Source organism: Rhynchophorus ferrugineus, unplaced genomic scaffold (assembly GCF_030347505.1).
Source record: "Rhynchophorus ferrugineus isolate W39M unplaced genomic scaffold, kcgeb_rfMv2 rfM12, whole genome shotgun sequence".
Taxonomy (NCBI): Eukaryota; Metazoa; Arthropoda; class Insecta; order Coleoptera; family Curculionidae; genus Rhynchophorus; species Rhynchophorus ferrugineus.
This window is the reverse complement of record NW_027472591.1, coordinates 5,106,933-5,127,500: the sequence shown is the minus strand read 5'-3', so window position 1 is coordinate 5,127,500 and position 20,568 is coordinate 5,106,933. Positions and strand designations below refer to the sequence as shown.

The following is a 20,568-nucleotide window of genomic DNA, read 5'->3' as shown; positions in this document are numbered from 1 at the left end:
CTTGAAATGAGATACGACCCTCAGCCAGGAGTGGTCCGGGTATGAGATCCCAGGACCGCAATGTGCGTTCGAAATGTCGATGTTCATGTGTCCTGCAGTTCACAAGTTGACGCGCAATTAGCTGCGTTCTTCATCGACCCACGAGCCAAGTGATCCACCGTTTAGGGTAATCTTTTTTTAAGTTAGGTTTTAAACGCATATCGAAACGTTTCTATTATAAGACGACGACGACGACGACGCGCGCTCACGTCATAGACAGCGCTTGCGCCCCTTTCGCAGCCGCCGTCGACTTTAAAACGCTCTTACGGTTTATTTTCGTCTTCTCCACTACACACAACGAGAGGAGCGGAGACAGACTACTCGAAATGGTGACGTTCGTTGTAAATTTTCGTCGTCTCACCTCGTACGACAACAAAAGAGCATACGCTGATCATAGTTTGGCAATATTTTCGTAAACTAAATCTCACCCTTTTGGAATGAAACAAACGAAGGGTGATAAGATTTTCGTAAACTAATCACATTACCGATCATCGTATATGTTCGTCGATATGAGGATCGAAACGTCGATTAGAAATATAATTGGCAAAATCGTTTTATTTTGCGCTCGATTTGTCCATTTATAACGAAATCCGTCGTAGGCCGACGATTATTACTCGTCGTCCTATATAACAACATCTTCATCGTATATATCTCCGCTTTGGGGCGTACATCTTTTAAAACCATATATTATAGGTACCCGAAAACAGCTACGTTGACGACGTCGAAATTCGATCGGAACTTCCGAACTTCGTAGATGGCTCTTTAACGTTCGACAATGATTTTTACAGACTTGTACGTTTACCTATTATATATATATAGGCATAACAACACACTGTAATGATCCTTCCGCAGGTTCACCTACGGAAACCTTGTTACGACTTTTACTTCCTCTAAATGATCAAGTTTGGTCATCTTTTCCTACACATCGACGACGCCGAAACGCCATCGCGTGTCGATCCGAAGACCTCACTAAATCATTCAATCGGTAGTAGCGACGGGCGGTGTGTACAAAGGGCAGGGACGTAATCAACGCGAGCTTATGACTCGCGCTTACTGGGAATTCCTCGTTCATGGGGAACAATTGCAAGCCCCAATCCCTAGCACGAAGGAGGTTCAGCGGGTTACCCGGGCCGCTCGGCCAGGGAAGACACGCTGATTCCTTCAGTGTAGCGCGCGTGCGGCCCAGAACATCTAAGGGCATCACAGACCTGTTATTGCTCAATCTCGTGCGGCTAGAAGCCGCCTGTCCCTCTAAGAAGAATAGTTTGTACGCCGACAGTAAAAACCGCGCACGAACCGCGAAACCCGAAAGCAACGCGGCCGGCGGGCCTTTAGGATGTCAAAAAGCGCCTAGTTAGCAGGCTAGAGTCTCGTTCGTTATCGGAATTAACCAGACAAATCGCTCCACCAACTAAGAACGGCCATGCACCACCACCCACCGAATCAAGAAAGAGCTCTCAATCTGTCAATCCTTCCGGTGTCCGGGCCTGGTGAGGTTTCCCGTGTTGAGTCAAATTAAGCCGCAGGCTCCACTCCTGGTGGTGCCCTTCCGTCAATTCCTTTAAGTTTCAGCTTTGCAACCATACTTCCCCCGGAACCCAAAAGCTTTGGTTTCCCGGAAGCTGCCCGTCGAGTCATATTAGGGAACGTCGACGGATCGCTAGCTGGCATCGTTTAAGGTTAGAACTAGGGCGGTATCTGATCGCCTTCGAACCTCTAACTTTCGTTCTTGATCAATGAAAGCGTTTTTGGCAAATGCTTTCGCTTCTGTTCGTCTTGCGACGATCCAAGAATTTCACCTCTAACGTCGCAATACGAATGCCCCCATCCGTTCCTATTAATCATTACCTCGGGGTTCCGAAAACCAACAAAATAGAACCGAGGTCCTATTCCATTATTCCATGCATACAGTATTCAGGCGAAATTTTAGCCTGCTTTGAGCACTCTAATTTGTTCAAAGTAAACGTGCCGGCCCACCTCGACACTCAGTAAAGAGCACCGCGGCAGGATTGAGTTGGGCCGTCGTAACCACGACGCGCACAACACGCACGCCGAAACGCACGCGCGACGGCGACGCGACACGACTAAGCCCACCGGCAGGACGTCTCGCGAAAAACACGCCAGTTAACACCGCGAACGATGAACCGGCGGCGCGAGACACAAATTCGACTACGAGCTTTTTAACCGCAACAACTTTAATATACGCTATTGGAGCTGGAATTACCGCGGCTGCTGGCACCAGACTGGCCCTCCAATTGATCCTCGTTAAAGGGTTTAGAGTGTACTCATTCCGATTACGGGGCCTCGGATGAGTCCCGTATCGTTATTTTTCGTCACTACCTCCCCGTGCCGGGAGTGGGTAATTTGCGCGCCTGCTGCCTTCCTTGGATGTGGTAGCCGTTTCTCAGGCTCCCTCTCCGGAATCGAACCCTGATTCCCCGTTACCCGTTACGACCATGGTAGGCGCAGAACCTACCATCGACAGTTGATAAGGCAGACATTTGAAAGATGCGTCGCCGGTGCGAGACCGTGCGATCAGCTTAAAGTTATTCAGAGTCACCAAGTTGTACGATGACGAGCGCGAACCCGAAACCGATTGGTTTTGATCTAATAAAAGCACTCCTTCCATCTCTGGTCGGAGCTCTGTTTGCATGTATTAGCTCTAGAATTACCACAGTTATCCAAGTAATTGTGGGTACGATCTAAGGAACCATAACTGATTTAATGAGCCTTTCGCGGTTTCACCTTAATTCGGTATGTACTGAGACATGCATGGCTTAATCTTTGAGACAAGCATATGACTACTGGCAGGATCAACCAGGGAACTGTTCTTATTATTTTATCGACACGAAGCAGATAAAACAAATACAGACACAGTTTATTTTACAAGTTTGACTTATAAAGAAACGTGTGCGTAAGACGACGATATATAATATATATCGACGACTAATAAAAAGGAGGTGCATGATAGCGCGCCTAGACGACGGAAAAACCGGTCCGAGGCGCCACGCTCTTACATTTTAATATTAGTTGTCTAATAAAACAAAACGATATCATCATCTTAGACACATCTTTTGTTTTTTTTTATACACAACCGATCGACTAGGCACCCAATTATCTCGATTATCGACGACGATCGTCGACTACGTCGAAAATTGGATGCCGCAAAATATCGTTCGGCGTTTATAAGACCTCGAAAAACATTCTCTCCGAACCCTTCGCTAGATAGAAATATATAAAGCGACAAGGAAACCTCGTACGAGAAACGTTTCGTGATTTTTTATTTTATTCTCGCTCGGAGAGCAGAGAGCTATCGCAAAATGTGTTGCTGTTTTATGAACGTTCCGATGAAAAACCGATACGTCCATAAAAATAATAATTCCAATCGCATATGAATCGTGGATCATCTTCTTCTAACGAAGCCGAATGTTCCCGCCGAATTCGCGATCTCGCAGTGATACCGTCGTCGTCGTCGTACGCTTCCCGATATATCGAAAAAAACCGACCAGGAAGAACAACGAAACGACGATACAAAATCGCGAGAGCGTTACGAATATATAATAACACGACGAAATACGCTTTTTATTTAGATAAATAAAAAAATACGGTTCGGATCTTATATATTAACATATAATATGTAATACCACCTTCGCTGATCAAAAGCCACTCGGTAAAAGTGTCACAGCGCCGGTCGACCCGACCCGTCGTATCCGTCTCTCGTATCGCCCCACGTAGAAGCGCACACGATTTAAGCGCGGGTCTCTCGCCAGCTATCGGAAATGTATGGGTGTTTTAGAACAGATCGTTTATACGGACGTTGCGCAAATTTTTCGTTTTTACGTCTGCCCGTTCTCGTTATTATCGGAATGTTCCGATGAATAAACTTTAGCTTTAGACAACGTGAACTTCTAAAGCAATAATTTTAACCTCTCGTGTTAATACGTCCTCAGGCCGTTTCTAGACTGCCGATCACGTTCTTTAAAAGTCGGAAAATTCCGATCCATAAAATTATGCTAGTAGAATGTAAAGATCCTTCATAGGATGGATACTGTCACATATCGATACGGCGATCGGAGTAAAACTGTTCTCACGTATTTCAGGACATTTTAGGTTGTTACGTCGGCCCGTTCGTTATTATCGGTATATACCTATGAATAAATGTTTTGCTTGTAGAACGTAAGATTCCAAAAGAATGATTCGCCGAAACGATGGTGCACCCTTACGATCGGATATTTGCCGCTTATTGGCCATTTTCTATAATTCATCCGTTAGATATCGTTTATCGACTACGGATAAGGTTTTCCGATATCAGAATGTTCCTAAGGATGATTCGAAAGTGATTTGAACGAAGAATTTGATAGAATGAATCCTTTATTTATCCATTGAGTACAGGGTACGGAGTGTCTGCGGGGTCAGCTAATATATTATATTTCTCTCTCGACGTAATGGTAACTCGAAGTCCGAACCGCGCTCATGAAGCTCGGTTTCAATCCAATCCATGTTGGTCGGTTCCTCGAGAGGAACGCCGTATCTTCGCGGTCGACCGCCTAATGAATCAGGTGGTAAAAGTCCAAGCCCAGCGCGGCAACGGCAGGCGCGTTCAACGTTTTAACTGCCAATTCTACGGTCATTCATCGGCCAACTGTAAAGCCACTCCGGCCTACGTCAAGTCCCAAAGACAGAAATTCCCCGCCGAAATGCACCAACTGTTGAGAACCATACACCGCAAATTACTCGGGATGCAAGTGCCGACCTACTCCAAAAACAACCAAACCCAAAAGACCAATTCCTCCCCCCACTCATGTACGGGGAACTCAAGATAACAGTCGTCTGGCTGGTCTGGATTCCACTAGAACACGAACCCGATCTCCATTGGCGAAATACTCTTCGGAACATATTCAGATGACCAAGGAGATTTTCAGGCCATTTTCAACGCCATCAACCACACAGCTATTGGAAGAATTACTATCGGCCGGGATAATAGATGAGTTGGAACTTGGGCTTATTGCTCCAAGCGAACCAACTCACTACTCCTCCAATCGACCGACAATAATTGACTTTTTTATCTATCAAAATTCGAATCAAGCCTCTGACCTGCAAGTACTCCAAGATATCGATTCTGACCACAGGCCTATCCTCCTCACCCACCATCAGCGATTTTCCACTGAGTTCCACTGTCCCCAAGCAAGGTCAACCTAGTAAACGAAAAAAAAAGTATCTTCTCTTTGACGATCCTCATTATATTAGGACGATAGTTCCATTCTAAATTCTTGATTAATTACAGTTCCTATTTGTTCATTTCGAGACGTTCCCGTGATTAATACTTATCGTGTAGAAATTAGCCACAATCCACAATTAGCCACAGTTAGGAAAAATAAATTAATTATCATATAGTCATAAACGTAATAAAAATGAATACACATATTTTCGAAGTCACTCCAGAAATACTTTACCTTATTTTTAAATAACAATCTCGGGCCGTACCATTTTTACAAAACTTATTCTATATACTTACTATATAACAGATTATAATGATATAATATAATTCAATACAATAACTACAATATATATATATATATATATATCTGAAAATTCTGTTTTTATAAAATGTCAGCTACTGTTTAACATTTCATTTTTTAAAATTTATATCCAATTGTGGTTCTGAAAAGAACCGATTTTGCAGGTAAGTAGTATATTGAAACACACATAGGTATGTGAATTAATTTACTTAGAACTGGTATATTTGGTGACTGCTTTGGTACCTTCGCTAACGGCGTGCTTAGCCAACTCACCGGGTAACAATAACCTAACGGCGGTTTGGATTTCTCTGCTCGTGATCGTTGATCTCTTATTGTAATGGGCGAGACGCGACGCTTCGGCGGCTATCCTTTCGAATATATCGTTCACGAAAGAATTCATGATCGACATGGCCTTGCTGGAGATACCCGTATCGGGATGAACCTGCTTTAAAACTTTGTATATGTAAATCGCATAGCTTTCCTTCCTCCTGCGCTTCTTTTTCTTGTCGCTCTTAGAGATATTTTTCTGGGCTTTTCCGGCTTTCTTGGCCGCCTTACCGCTTGTCTTCGGTGGCATTTCGAAATAAAAATCCCGACGTCTCACGTACCTCAAAGAGTACTTAACTAAAAAAATGCCTTTAATTCTAGAACTTATAACATTCGAAGGAACACTTCTAAGCCCCGCCCATAGCCCGAGTTAGAGTCTGATTGGTCGCGTATGATATAACGAGTTTGGCTCGCGGACAAAATTCCAGGCCGATCTGTAAGAAATTTCCAGTACCGTTTTTGATTTAAAGGTGAGCAGTATCTAACAACGATCGAGATTAACATGTCCGGACGTGGTAAAGGCGGAAAAGTGAAGGGAAAGGCGAAGTCTCGTTCCAATCGTGCGGGATTACAATTTCCTGTCGGTCGTATTCACCGACTTCTAAGGAAAGGAAATTATGCCGAACGCGTAGGGGCCGGTGCTCCCGTTTACTTAGCTGCCGTAATGGAATATCTGGCGGCCGAAGTTCTCGAGTTGGCGGGTAACGCCGCTAGAGACAACAAGAAAACAAGGATTATCCCTAGGCATTTACAATTGGCCATCAGAAACGACGAGGAATTGAATAAACTGTTATCTGGCGTTACTATTGCCCAGGGCGGCGTCTTGCCTAACATTCAAGCAGTATTATTGCCTAAAAAGACAGACAGCAAAACCAAATAGATAACGCAAACCGTTTAAAGTTTTGCATACGCCCTTTAATATCGGTCCTTTTCAGGGCCAACAAAATCGTATAAAAAAGAAGTTAGAATACGCGTTCTTATTAAAGAATAAATATTAACTAGAAAATTTATAAATAATCTGATCTGTACTGAATATTCCTTTATTACTGTTTTAGAGTATCGATCGATCGGTTCCCTAATTAGTTACGGCTCTATCTAGAAAATAATCATTTAAGTAATAATAAGATAATAAATAAATTATATAAATATTCTTTCTTTTATAAAGTTATATTGTGGTTCTGAAAAGAACCGTTTTTTTTCTATTAAAAAAATACGGTCTTGGACGAACGTATTTTTTAGGGAAGTCGTAGCACGTCCAGGAGTGTCGGGATATTTGTAATTTTCAACTCCGTGTCTTCTTGATCTGACGATGAAATGTGTCGCCTGTTTAATATATCGTCATACGTAGTAGAAATAGTTTTATTTCTTTTTCTTTGGTGATACTGGTTTTTTAGTTTTCGCACCTTCACCAGCGGCAACACGAACAGTTGAGGTCGTCGTCTTAGCACTTTTCGGTTTAGGCGCCTTGGGCTTTTTCGTAGGTCCGGCTTTATTAGATTTTTTCGCTTTGGAAGGCGATTTCGGGGATCTTGCGGCCGTGTTGCTTTTTGCTGCTTTCGAAGATGAACTATTAGCGGCGGCATTGGAAGCGGACGTAGTCGTGGCGGCGGTAGATTTCTTTCCTGTTTTCTTTTCGACGGCTTTTTTGGCAGAAGCTTTTTTCTCGGCCAAAGTTGCAGATTCACCTTTCTTACTTTTAGCTGTGGTTTTCTTAGTTGAGGCGGAGGCGGCGGTCGTCTTTTTTTCCGTTTTCTCTGAGGTTTTTTTGGCAGACGCTTTTTTACCACCGGCTGTCGTAGCTGTCGCGGCACCTCCTACTGGTTTTCGTTTATTTTTCTGTCCGGTTTTGGCAGTGGCCGTTTTTCTTTTCTTCGTACCTGCGGCTGTCGTACCTCCTGCTTTACGTGCCGAAGCCGCTAATTTAAATGATCCGGAAGCTCCTTTGCCCTTCGTTTGTACCAAAACACCCGAAGCGATCCACGTCTTTATATATTTCTTTATAAAGGGCGATAATTTGTCAGCATCCACTTTGTAATTGGCCGCTATGTATTTTTTAATAGCTCTGAAGGAAGTTCCGCCTTTCTCTTTCAATCCTTTAATTGCACTCGTTACCATATCAGCGATCGGAGGATGACTAACTTTCGATTTAGAACTCTTCGCCTTGCTCGAAGTGGATTTTTCTTTCTTCCCTCCTGCAGACGAACCTGCGCTACCGGCTGTAGCTGATGCGGCTCCCGTAGCCGACACCGAAGATGAATTCGACCCGGCCGGTGTGCCTGTTGACGATGCGTTAACAACGGCGGCGGAATTTCCTCCACTCCCTTGATTCGACGAAGGAGAAACCGCTTGTCCGCTAATATCGACGTCCGACATTCTGATATAATTTCTTAATTTTCTTATAAGAACGTTCTAATCACGATTCGTTTGACAAAGTTACGTACGTGCGTATGCTTCTCGTTCGCGTATTTTAACTGTCTGGCGGTCGCTCTCATTTAATGCGTACCCTATATGATATGAGCCGAACGGAGGACTGAACGGTCGAGCGCGAACGACGTTCCATATTCCGGCTTCGTCGAAACGTTCATCGAGCTTGGAACCGTTTACTTATTTCTCATATTAAATACATAAATCCTTTAGAATATCATACGATTTATGTTCGAGGCGTTAAAAGATAAAACGTAGTAGAAGTAGCAAACTTTACCAATAAATTTTACGTTGACTATCGTCTTAGAAGGAAGCACAAAATCAAGCGTTGCTCTCGATTCCGTCGAAACTACCAATTTACATTCGAGTTATAGACTTTCGGTTATAACTATGAAAATATATCTTTTCAAATCTACGTCCCCCGATATATCGTCTTTTGATATAAATGCAATTCCGTACAGATCTAATGCTATTATTGGAGAAACGAGACATATTATTCCTAATTGATGCGGTACAGATTGTTCGTTGTCCAAAACGAATCTATATCGAAACGTACCGTTGTCGAATTAACTGTAAGAAAACAATGACATGAAAATTAACCGATCCTATACTAATATACTTCTTATTTAACGGTTTCTTAACACCATCCGAACTCTGGGTTACAATCGAACGTATCGGGTGAGCAACGATATCGAGACGTCTATAAGAATATCGTGTCAAACCCTTCTGTATCGATACAATGCTCATATATATTATAGTATATTTTGCTTCTTTAGTTGAAATCTGTTTTCATAAATAGTTATCTAAAGTCAATAAATACATGGAACGCGATCTCCATACATACGTGCGTAGAACTACCGTACCTTCTTTGAAATCTTAAGGATTCTCCAAGCTCATCGACGCGAAGTTTATCTCGGAGTATTTTCTCTCTAAAGGAAAACTATATTAAAGCTTCAACGAAGATTCGGTATTCGATTGTTCACCATCATTTACATTCTTGTCATTAACCTAACATTTATTATGAAATCTTATTTTAAACTTTATCTATCTTTTTATATTACGATCGTCTATTATAATGCAGTATATTTGTTACTTTACAAGTAAATCTTAGATGAAAGGAGCAGATATTTAATAAAATTTAACGTCATCTTAGTCCATTTTCGAATAATAAATTTCTTTTTTTATGCTAGTAAATTTGTGGCTCTGAAAAGAACCGTTGTTTTCTTTAGTTGAATAGATACGTTGTTCTGTTTTAATTGGTCAGCATATATAATACTTTATTTAACCGCCAAATCCGTATAGGGTTCGTCCTTGGCGTTTGAGGGCGTATACTACATCCATGGCAGTAACGGTTTTCCTTTTGGCGTGTTCGGTATAAGTGACGGCGTCTCTGATAACGTTTTCCAAAAATACTTTTAATACACCTCTGGTTTCTTCATAAATTAGACCGGATATACGTTTAACTCCACCCCGCCTAGCCAATCTTCTGATGGCGGGTTTCGTAATACCTTGGATATTATCACGAAGCACTTTACGATGCCGCTTAGCGCCTCCTTTTCCCAAACCTTTACCACCTTTACCTCTGCCCGTCATGATTTATTCAATTTAGTATTAAAAGAAAGCAAATTTATAATCGAATTGTGCAGCGTACACCTCGAATACTACGGGTAACTATTTCAATTTCAAATCCTACCATGGGTTTTGTTGAGTTCGAATCGGGTCCCGCCCACAGATGCTAGCCGGACCAATCAGAATATCTTCACACATTATTAAAAAGGGAGATTTCTTTGACACCTTCGATCAGTTTCCAAAAGTTCGTTGGTGCTTGCGCTTGTAATTCTTCCTACACGTTTGAAGTCAGACCCGTTTAGACGATGGCTCGTACCAAGCAAACTGCTCGAAAATCAACCGGAGGTAAGGCTCCCAGAAAACAATTGGCTACTAAAGCAGCCAGGAAAAGCGCTCCCGCTACCGGTGGTGTTAAAAAACCGCATCGTTACAGACCCGGTACGGTCGCTCTAAGAGAAATCCGACGCTATCAGAAGAGTACCGAATTATTGATTAGGAAATTGCCTTTCCAACGATTGGTTCGCGAAATCGCTCAGGATTTCAAGACCGATTTACGTTTCCAAAGTTCGGCAGTGATGGCTTTGCAAGAAGCTAGCGAGGCCTATTTGGTTGGTCTCTTTGAAGACACCAATTTGTGTGCGATCCATGCTAAACGAGTAACTATCATGCCTAAGGACATTCAATTAGCCAGACGCATTAGAGGCGAACGTGCATAAATGCTACGGCTGTCCTATATTAAGGTCGTTTTTTGTATTTATATGAAAAAAAAAAGGTTCTTCTCAGAACCACCAACTTCTATTAGAAAAAAGAGACATTGATATTTTTTCCGTTTATATGACGCTTTAGTTATAATATTTGTGAATTGAATTTAGAATATTATGATCACAAATATATTGTGAATATTGAGGAATCCTTAGTAATAAGGTGTGAACACCTGCTGGATTGACTTGAAGTTTATATCACGATAAGAAAGGGGTATCACATATACTGTTATTATGTTACCGTAAAGGAATGAATATATAAAATAAAATATTTTTTTCTGGATATTTTAACATTTTTATGAACGATTACTATATTTTAATTTATTTGACTTCGTATATATCCTATCTTCTTAACAATAGTTTATTTCTTTTTTTCTTCTTTAAACATTTTGGGGCTCTGAAAAGAGCCGTTTTCCACCCTTCATATTATTATGATCACCTTCAAAATAATATATTTCGTTTACTTAGAACTGGTATATTTAGTGACAGCTTTGGTACCTTCGCTAACGGCATGCTTAGCCAATTCACCGGGTAACAATAACCTAACGGCGGTTTGGATTTCTCTGCTCGTGATGGTCGATCTTTTATTGTAATGGGCGAGGCGCGACGCTTCGGCGGCTATCCTTTCGAATATATCGTTCACGAAAGAATTCATAATCGACATGGCCTTGCTGGAAATACCCGTATCGGGATGAACCTGCTTTAAAACTTTGTATATGTAAATCGCGTAGCTTTCCTTCCTCCTACGCTTCTTTTTCTTATCGCTCTTAGAAATGTTTTTCTGGGCTTTTCCAGCCTTTTTTGCCGCTTTACCGCTTGTCTTCGGTGGCATTTTAAACGAATGAGATTCGCGACCTACCCATACAGCAAAAGATAAAAGACTAAACCGAAATATACCTATAGTCGTTTAATTATTTGATAAATGACGCTACACTTCTAAGCTCCGCCCATTCTTGGCGTTATGTCGTAGAAAGCTCTGATTGGTCGAGTAGGAAACGTACTAGTGTTTTGAGAAGTTGCCGAATAAAAGCTATTCGCTGGACAGTTCACTGCCAGTTGTTCATTCGTTGTCGAAAGGACGTGAGCGTTGTCGCCATTAGTTTTTCGGTTATTTTTAGTTTAAAAAAGTTAGCAATACAATGTCTGGACGTGGTAAGGGTGGAAAAGTGAAGGGAAAGGCGAAATCTCGTTCCAACCGAGCGGGATTACAATTTCCTGTTGGCCGTATTCACCGGCTTTTAAGGAAAGGAAATTATGCCGAACGCGTAGGGGCCGGTGCTCCCGTCTACTTAGCTGCCGTAATGGAATATTTGGCGGCCGAAGTTCTCGAGTTGGCAGGTAACGCCGCTAGAGACAACAAGAAAACAAGGATTATCCCTAGGCATTTACAATTGGCCATCAGAAATGACGAAGAACTGAACAAACTCCTCTCCGGTGTTACTATAGCCCAGGGCGGCGTTCTACCAAACATCCAGGCCGTATTGTTACCGAAAAAAACAGATAGTAAAACCAAATAAGTTACATGAGCCTTAGGGTTTTTGTGTCGTACAAAAACCTTTTAACTATCGGTCCTTTTCAGGACCACCAAAATAATAAAACAAAAAAAGAAACTTAAAATTAAAACTCATATTATGACTTGCACTTACTAATTATTTAAAATATTCTAATAAACAGTTTAAGTACTTTAAAGATTGTTTTTTGGGTGTGTAAGATAAATTAAGAGACATTCCAATACCAATAATTATCGTTTTATTAAACAACAATTAAGTCGAAATAATATGAAGGATTTATTTCTAGCGGTTCTCCTTTAGTAAAATCGAACCGTATTATAACATCGCGCCTTGTATATAATCTATGTAATTAACGATGAATTTAAGGGGCGGTCTATTTATTAAGTATAGAGTTTTGGAATCCAAACCCTCAAATAATTAGGGCCAGTTATACTTAAATTATTATTTTAAATAAAATTATGATGATTGTAATGATTGAAAGATTATCCTTAAATCCTAATAGAGCTTCCGTTTTTTAAATATCGATAAATTTGTGGTTCTGAAAAGAACCGTTGTTTAATTTTTCTAAAATTAATTTTGAGGGTCACATTTCACGTTAGTTCGCGAATAAAATGTGACTTAACCTCCAAACCCGTATAATGTACGTCCTTGACGTTTCAAGGCGTATACTACATCCATTGCGGTAACGGTTTTTCTTTTGGCGTGTTCGGTATATGTAACGGCATCTCTGATGACGTTTTCCAAAAACACTTTTAAAACACCTCTGGTCTCTTCGTAAATCAGACCAGATATACGTTTTACGCCGCCTCGTCTAGCCAATCTTCTAATGGCGGGCTTCGTAATACCTTGGATATTATCACGAAGCACTTTACGATGCCGCTTGGCTCCTCCTTTTCCCAAACCTTTACCACCTTTACCTCTGCCGGTCATCTTTTATCGAACCTAATACAAAAAAAATAAATGATCTCGAATAAGTAGCGCGCTCACAACACGAGTGCTACGGACAACTGTTGTCGATTACATTCAATCAGCCCGGTTTTGTAGACTTAGGATTGAGTTCCGCCCACTGGCACAAAACGGACCAATCAGATTAGATAACATGTTATAAAAAGGACTCTCTGATTTTATGACCGAATCAGTCCGAAAGGGGTCGCCGTCGTTTGCGTTTGTTAATTTTTCTCATTACCTCTATTTTAAAAATATGGCTCGTACCAAGCAAACTGCGCGAAAATCAACAGGAGGTAAAGCTCCTAGGAAACAATTGGCTACCAAAGCGGCCAGGAAAAGCGCTCCAGCTACCGGTGGCGTTAAGAAACCACATCGCTACCGACCTGGGACGGTCGCTTTGCGGGAGATTCGTCGTTATCAAAAGAGCACCGAATTATTGATTAGGAAATTACCTTTTCAACGATTGGTTCGCGAAATCGCTCAAGATTTCAAGACCGATTTACGTTTTCAAAGTTCGGCGGTGATGGCTTTACAAGAGGCCAGCGAAGCTTATTTAGTTGGCCTTTTTGAGGATACTAATTTATGTGCGATACATGCAAAGCGAGTAACCATCATGCCCAAGGATATTCAGCTAGCCAGACGTATCAGAGGCGAACGTGCCTAAACTTTATTTTCTATCATTTATAATACTCTACTTATATTCGTATTTTGCAACAAAAAAAAACGGTTCTTTTCAGAACCACCTAAATTTAATCAAAGAAAAAGAAGATAATTCAATTAATATTCTTTTATCGATATTTATATAAACCACTAAAAGAGTTATGGATTTTTATCTCAGAGTTATATTCGACTACATGTTAGTAATTAATAACAGTCGGTGTACTTATACGCATTGTTTTTAAAAACTAAAGAAAAAATAATGTAATCACTAATAACCAAAGAATAATAATATACTGTTGATAACAAAATTTGTATTTCAATATTGGATACTACAGCTGTATAATATATAAAATTAATTTTTTTAAGATTATTTCTTTTTTTATTTATCTAAATTGTGGCTCTGAAAAGAACCGTTTTCTCCTTTATGATATTCAAGGCTTATGGTTTACTTAGAACTGGTATATTTAGTGACGGCTTTGGTACCTTCACTAACGGCGTGCTTAGCCAATTCACCGGGCAGCAATAATCGCACGGCAGTTTGGATTTCTCTGCTTGTGATAGTAGATCTTTTATTGTAATGAGCGAGACGGGACGCTTCGGCGGCTATCCTTTCGAATATATCGTTCACGAAAGAATTCATGATCGACATGGCCTTGCTGGAGATACCCGTATCGGGATGAACTTGCTTTAAAACTTTGTAAATGTAGATCGCGTAGCTTTCCTTCCTCTTGCGTTTCTTTTTCTTGTCACTTTTGGAGATATTTTTCTGAGCCTTACCGGCCTTTTTGGCCGCCTTACCGCTTGTTTTCGGAGGCATTTCGAAATAAATATTACGATATTAAAGGAACCACGAAAAGTACTAGACTAAAACAAATTTCAGGAATCCTTAGAATTTATAGGCTCCTTAAATACACTCCTAAGCCCCGCCTATTATCTGAGTTAGCCTTTCATTGGTCGCGTACGAGATCATGCGTTCGGCTTACGAACAAAATTCGTTGCTAGTATGTTGACAGTTTTAGTACAGATTTCAACTCTAAGGCGAGCGAGTTCTAGAAGCAATCGATAGTAAAATGTCCGGACGTGGTAAAGGCGGAAAAGTGAAGGGAAAGGCGAAGTCTCGTTCTAACCGAGCGGGATTACAATTCCCTGTCGGTCGTATTCACAGACTTTTAAGGAAAGGGAATTATGCCGAACGCGTAGGGGCCGGTGCTCCCGTCTACTTAGCTGCCGTAATGGAATATCTGGCAGCCGAGGTTCTCGAATTGGCGGGTAACGCCGCTAGAGATAACAAGAAAACCAGGATTATCCCTAGGCATTTGCAATTGGCCATCAGAAACGACGAAGAATTGAACAAACTCCTATCCGGAGTTACTATAGCCCAGGGCGGCGTTCTGCCAAATATCCAAGCTGTATTGTTACCTAAAAAGACAGATAGCAAAACTAAATAAAACGAATGTAACCTATTTTATCATCAAATATCGGTCCTTTTCAGGACCACCAAGACAGCTGAAAAAGAGAATTTTATTATTTTAGCTTAAGTAGTAAAATAACAGGCATAAGTTTTAATTTTGAGAGGTTTTGTGATATACGACAGAGTTACGACGATATTTTATAGATCGCAATACTTTTGACAATACCTTTCTCTGAATCTTCGTGCATGCAGTCTCTTCTTAATGAGAGTATTGAACAATATCCATTTTATTGTATCGATATCGTATCTTTCTAATTTCTCATTCATTTCATTAATTATTTCCTAATTGTTATGATCGGATTTGCAAAGATTAGGATTTCTGTATATCGAACCGGTACATGTCAGCTGTATTTATGAGGTTATGTTATTTGTTCTTAGAATTTGATGTGATCAATTGAAAATGAGATGAAAGTTGCTTTAATTTATCGTTTCGGACCGACTATTAGTGCCGTGTCATCGTTTGGAGATTACTATGGAACATAATTGTGCGACGAGTTATGATAGACTGTCATTTATTGTTGCGACTGGATTTGGTGGTCTCCAGCTATATATGCGTTTATTATTTATAATTGTCGATCCGATTCACTACCTACTAATTCTATATTGTGAATTTTTAGTTTAATGATCATGTCCTTACTGTTGGACCAACACCCCACTTGGATGCATTGGTACGATGACTGTCTCCGTAGGAAGGCCATGCATGACAGTCAACCCATGTATTTCTTTTCATTAGGGTAGTTTATACAGTAAGTGTCTATTTATTGACTATAGGGTACCAATTAGTTACTTCGTATGGTTACCTTTAAGGTAATTGAATGATATTGTTGCTTTTAGTGAGCAACTAAATGACATTGAGAGATTTGACCGGATGTTAGTTTGAAGATGTTTATATATTCCATGCAACAATCTTTCGCTTATTCCGAGTTGCTGCGGTTATACACAGTTACTGACTTGCCCCTTGACATCCTCTCGGATGTGCACTTCCTTTGAGGATTATCCGTGATGACCTGTATTGCCTTATATAATTAGCATTTTTGAGTAAGTTTGAAATCTAGGTGAGAGTGCCGTTTATGTATGTATATGTTTGTTAATCTAGTGATTTATCATAGGTTACTTATTGTTGTTATTGCAATTTAGGTTAGATTGTTTCGAAGAGCCTTCCTTGATGTGAATATATCTCTTCCTTTGTTTCGACTGTGGGTGAATTCTGATGCTTAGCTAAGGATATTTTATATCATATTCTATTTATATCATTAATTTAGAATAGAATAGAATATAATATAATACAATTTTCAAAGATTTTTAATGATATTCTTGACAATTTTACGCTTCTCTATATTTGAAAATCCTATTCTTTGATTGTCTTGGTTCTCGCTAGATGGCGCGCGCCGCCTGATTTCTTTCTCTACTTTATGTCGTTGGATATTGTTTTCGTCTCTCATTCATTAGAATTGACGTACACGCATTGGAGGTTATGTCTTCGTTCTGTTTAAACGTTTTGTTTATTTTATTTTGTTATTGTTGTGTTTTTAGGTTTTCTTATGGATTAGACCGATCTTATGTGATTTGTCGACCTGTGACTTGTTTGTTTTACCCCCTCGCACCACTTGGAGGTTATGTCGGACACCATCTGTGTCACTAGATTGTACTTTTGTATGAATATTTCGTATTATTTCAGGGTGAATTTGACGCCGTAGATATGTTTTGATATTGTTTAACCACTTTTATTTCATTTTATTTTGTTGCTAGTCACCTTCCAATTAAGATACCAGCGGTGTATTTACATTTTTTGTATTTTTTAGGTTATCCGTGTCCAGTTCCCCTGACAGAACTGGTAGAGCCGACCGTGATCAATCTGGAAATCACATGTCCGAAGCTATCCACATCAACCTGCGGTTCCTCTGCACTTGATGACCGAACGCCAACAGGCCAGGATTCTACCTTTGCTTAAGTACTTTCGGATATGTTGAATACTACATTTGTTTATATTAGACTTATCTGCTCGAAGTTTATTAGTTAGATGACTTATATGTTTGATTTGCAAGGTATGAGGTCTATTGAGATAGCGACCCCGTAGGACGGTGCAGTAACTTCGTGATTGTGTTTCATATTGTTCAATCATTCCTAATGCCAATCATCCTCCCATCGGAATATCAATAGTCTAGTTATGATTTTTAATGTTTTAGGTTAGGGAGTCTTGGCAGAGTTGACGGAACTGGCCGTGTCCGAGTGGTGGAATGGACAAAGCACCCTGGGACCATTGCTACTATGAGTTTGCCAATTTTCCACACTACAAGATGAGCATTATTTGTCTTTCTCTATGATTAGGACTATCGCTGAAACAGTAGTCCTAGCAAGTCCTACTCCCCAAGCGGAGAGAAGTTAGGGGGGCAGTAGGAATCTCGTTAATCCATGCACGCGCCTTCCTGATATGTTCGGGCATAGGCTGCGGTTGTCAAGGCGGTGGTAGTTAGTCCCGCCGTTTACCCGCGCTCGGCATCTCGATCCTTCTCTGAACGGATGCGAACGCGATCTGCTGAGCTGGTCTTTCCTGCGTAAGTATATGGACATTTTGAAATGTAGACTATCTGTCTATGGCTCTGGTGCTTGTTAAAACTCCGAGCTGGTCTTTCCTGCGTAAGTATCGGGGACGGTTCACGTACGGGTCTCCGAGCGCCTGTTCGGTTCCGTCGCGGCAGTATTGCGTAAAATTTTAGATAAGGACAGTGGGAATCTCGTTAATCCATGCACGCGCCTTCCTGATATGTTCGGGCATAGGCTGCGGTTGTCAAGGTGGTGGTAGTTAGTCCCGCCGTTTACCCGCGCTCGGCATCTCGATCCTTCTCTGAACGGATCCGAACGCGATCTGCTGAGCTGGTCTTTCCTGCGTAAGTATATGGACATTTTGAAATGTAGACTATCTGTCTATGGCTCTGGTGCTTGTTAAAGCTCCGAGCTGGTCTTTCCTGCGTAAGTATCGGGGACGGTTCACGTACGGGTCTCCGAGCGCCTGTTCGGTTCCGTCGCGGCAGTATTGCGTAAAATTTTAGATAAGGACAGTGGGAATCTCGTTAATCCATGCACGCGCCTTCCTGATATGTTCGGGCATAGGCTGCGGTTGTCAAGGTGGTGGTAGTTAGTCCCGCCGTTTACCCGCGCTCGGCATCTCGATCCTTCTCTGAACGGATCCGAACGCGATCTTAGTTAGGGACATTTTGAAATGTAGACCATGAGTCTATGGCTCTGGTGCTTGTTAAAGGTCTGAGCTGGTCTTTCCTGCGTAAGTATATGGACATTTTGAAATGTAGACTATCTGTCTATGGCTCTGGTGCTTGTTAAAGCTCCGAGCTGGTCTTTCCTGCGTAAGTATCGGGGACGGTTCACGTACGGGTCTCCGAGCGCCTGTTCGGTTCCGTCGCGGCCGTATTACGTAAAATTTTAGATAAGGACAGTGGGAATCTCGTTAATCCATGCACGCGCCTTCCTGATATGTTCGGGCATAGGCTGCGGTTGTCAAGGTGGTGGTAGTTAGTCCCGCCGTTTACCCGCGCTCGGCATCTCGATCCTTCTCTGAACGGATCCGAACGCGATCTTAGTTAGGGACATTTTGAAATGTAGACCATGAGTCTATGGCTCTGGTGCTTGTTAAAGGTCTGAGCTGGTCTTTCCTGCGTAAGTATATGGACATTTTGAAATGTAGACTATCTGTCTATGGCTCTGGTGCTTGTTAAAGCTCCGAGCTGGTCTTTCCTGCGTAAGTATCGGGAACGGTTCACGTACGGGTCTCCGAGCGCCTGTTCGGTTCCGTCGCGGCAGTATTGCGTAAAATTTTAGATAAGGACAGTGGGAATCTCGTTAATCCATGCACGCGCCTTCCTGATATGTTCGGGCATAGGCTGCGGTTGTCAAGGTGGTGGTAGTTAGTCCCGCCGTTTACCCGCGCTCGGCATCTCGATCCTTCTCTGAACGGATCCGAACGCGATCTTAGTTAGGGACATTTTGAATTGTAGACCATGAGTCTATGGCTCTGGTGCTTGTTAAAGGTCTGAGCTGGTCTTTCCTGCGTAAGTATATGGACATTTTGAAATGTAGACTATCTGTCTATGGCTCTGGTGCTTGTTAAAGCTCCGAGCTGGTCTTTCCTGCGTAAGTATCGGGGACGGTTCACGTACGGGTCTCCGAGCGCCTGTTCGGTTCCGTCGCGGCCGTATTGCGTAAAATTTTAGATAAGGACAGTGGGAATCTCGTTAATCCATGCACGCGCCTTCCTGATATGTTCGGGCATAGGCTGCGGTTGTCAAGGTGGTGGTAGTTAGTCCCGCCGTTTACCCGCGCTCGGCATCTCGATCCTTCTCTGAACGGATCCGAACGCGATCTTAGTTAGGGACATTTTGAAATGTAGACCATGAGTCTATGGCTCTGGTGCTTGTTAAAGGTCTGAGCTGGTCTTTCCTGCGTAAGTATATGGACATTTTGAAATGTAGACTATCTGTCTATGGCTCTGGTGCTTGTTAAAGCTCCGAGCTGGTCTTTCCTGCGTAAGTATCGGGGACGGTTCACGTACGGGTCTCCGAGCGCCTGTTCGGTTCCGTCGCGGCAGTATTGCGTAAAATTTTAGATAAGGACAGTGGGAATCTCGTTAATCCATGCACGCGCCTTCCTGATATGTTCGGGCATAGGCTGCGGTTGTCAAGGTGGTGGTAGTTAGTCCCGCCGTTTACCCGCGCTCGGCATCTCGATCCTTCTCTGAACGGATCCGAACGCGATCTTAGTTAGGGACATTTTGAAATGTAGACCATGAGTCTATGGCTCTGGTGCTTGTTAAAGGTCTGAGCTGGTCTTTCCTGCGTAAGTATATGGACATTTTGAAATGTAGACTATCTGTCTATGGCTCTGGTGCTTGTTAAAGCTCCGAGCTGGTCTTTCCTGCGTAAGTATCGGGGACGGTTCACGTACGGGTCTCCGAGCGCCTGTTCGGTTCCGTCGCGGCCGTATTACGTAAAATTTTAGATAAGGACAGTGGGAATCTCGTTAATCCATGCACGCGCCTTCCTGATATGTTCGGGCATAGGCTGCGGTTGTCAAGGTGGTGGTAGTTAGTCCCGCCGTTTACCCGCGCTCGGCATCTCGATCCTTCTCTGAACGGATCCGAACGCGATCTTAGTTAGGGACATTTTGAAATGTAGACCATGAGTCTATGGCTCTGGTGCTTGTTAAAGGTCTGAGCTGGTCTTTCCTGCGTAAGTATATGGACATTTTGAAATGTAGACTATCTGTCTATGGCTCTGGTGCTTGTTAAAGCTCCGAGCTGGTCTTTCCTGCGTAAGTATCGGGAACGG

General features: G+C 42.0%; 1 protein-coding gene and 2 non-coding genes across 3 annotated transcripts in view; all 3 read right to left on the bottom strand.

The window, feature by feature from the left end:
• Positions 1-14: 14 nt before the first annotated feature.
• Positions 15-169, bottom strand: LOC143205641 (5.8S ribosomal RNA). The gene has a single exon (XR_013007828.1). It is a non-coding gene; the product is annotated as a 5.8S ribosomal RNA (ribosomal RNA).
• Positions 170-874: 705 nt separating this feature from the next.
• On the bottom strand, positions 875-2,863 carry LOC143205632 (small subunit ribosomal RNA). The gene has a single exon (XR_013007821.1). It is a non-coding gene; the product is annotated as a small subunit ribosomal RNA (ribosomal RNA).
• Positions 2,864-7,134: 4,271 nt separating this feature from the next.
• LOC143205460 (uncharacterized) overlaps positions 7,135-20,568 on the bottom strand; it is a 58,562-nt gene continuing 45,128 nt past the window's right edge. The window contains exon 2 of the mRNA XM_076418640.1: positions 7,135-7,777. Within this exon, the coding sequence (XP_076274755.1) occupies positions 7,245-7,777 (533 nt within the window). The 3' untranslated portion in view covers positions 7,135-7,244. The remainder of the gene's footprint in view (positions 7,778-20,568) is intronic.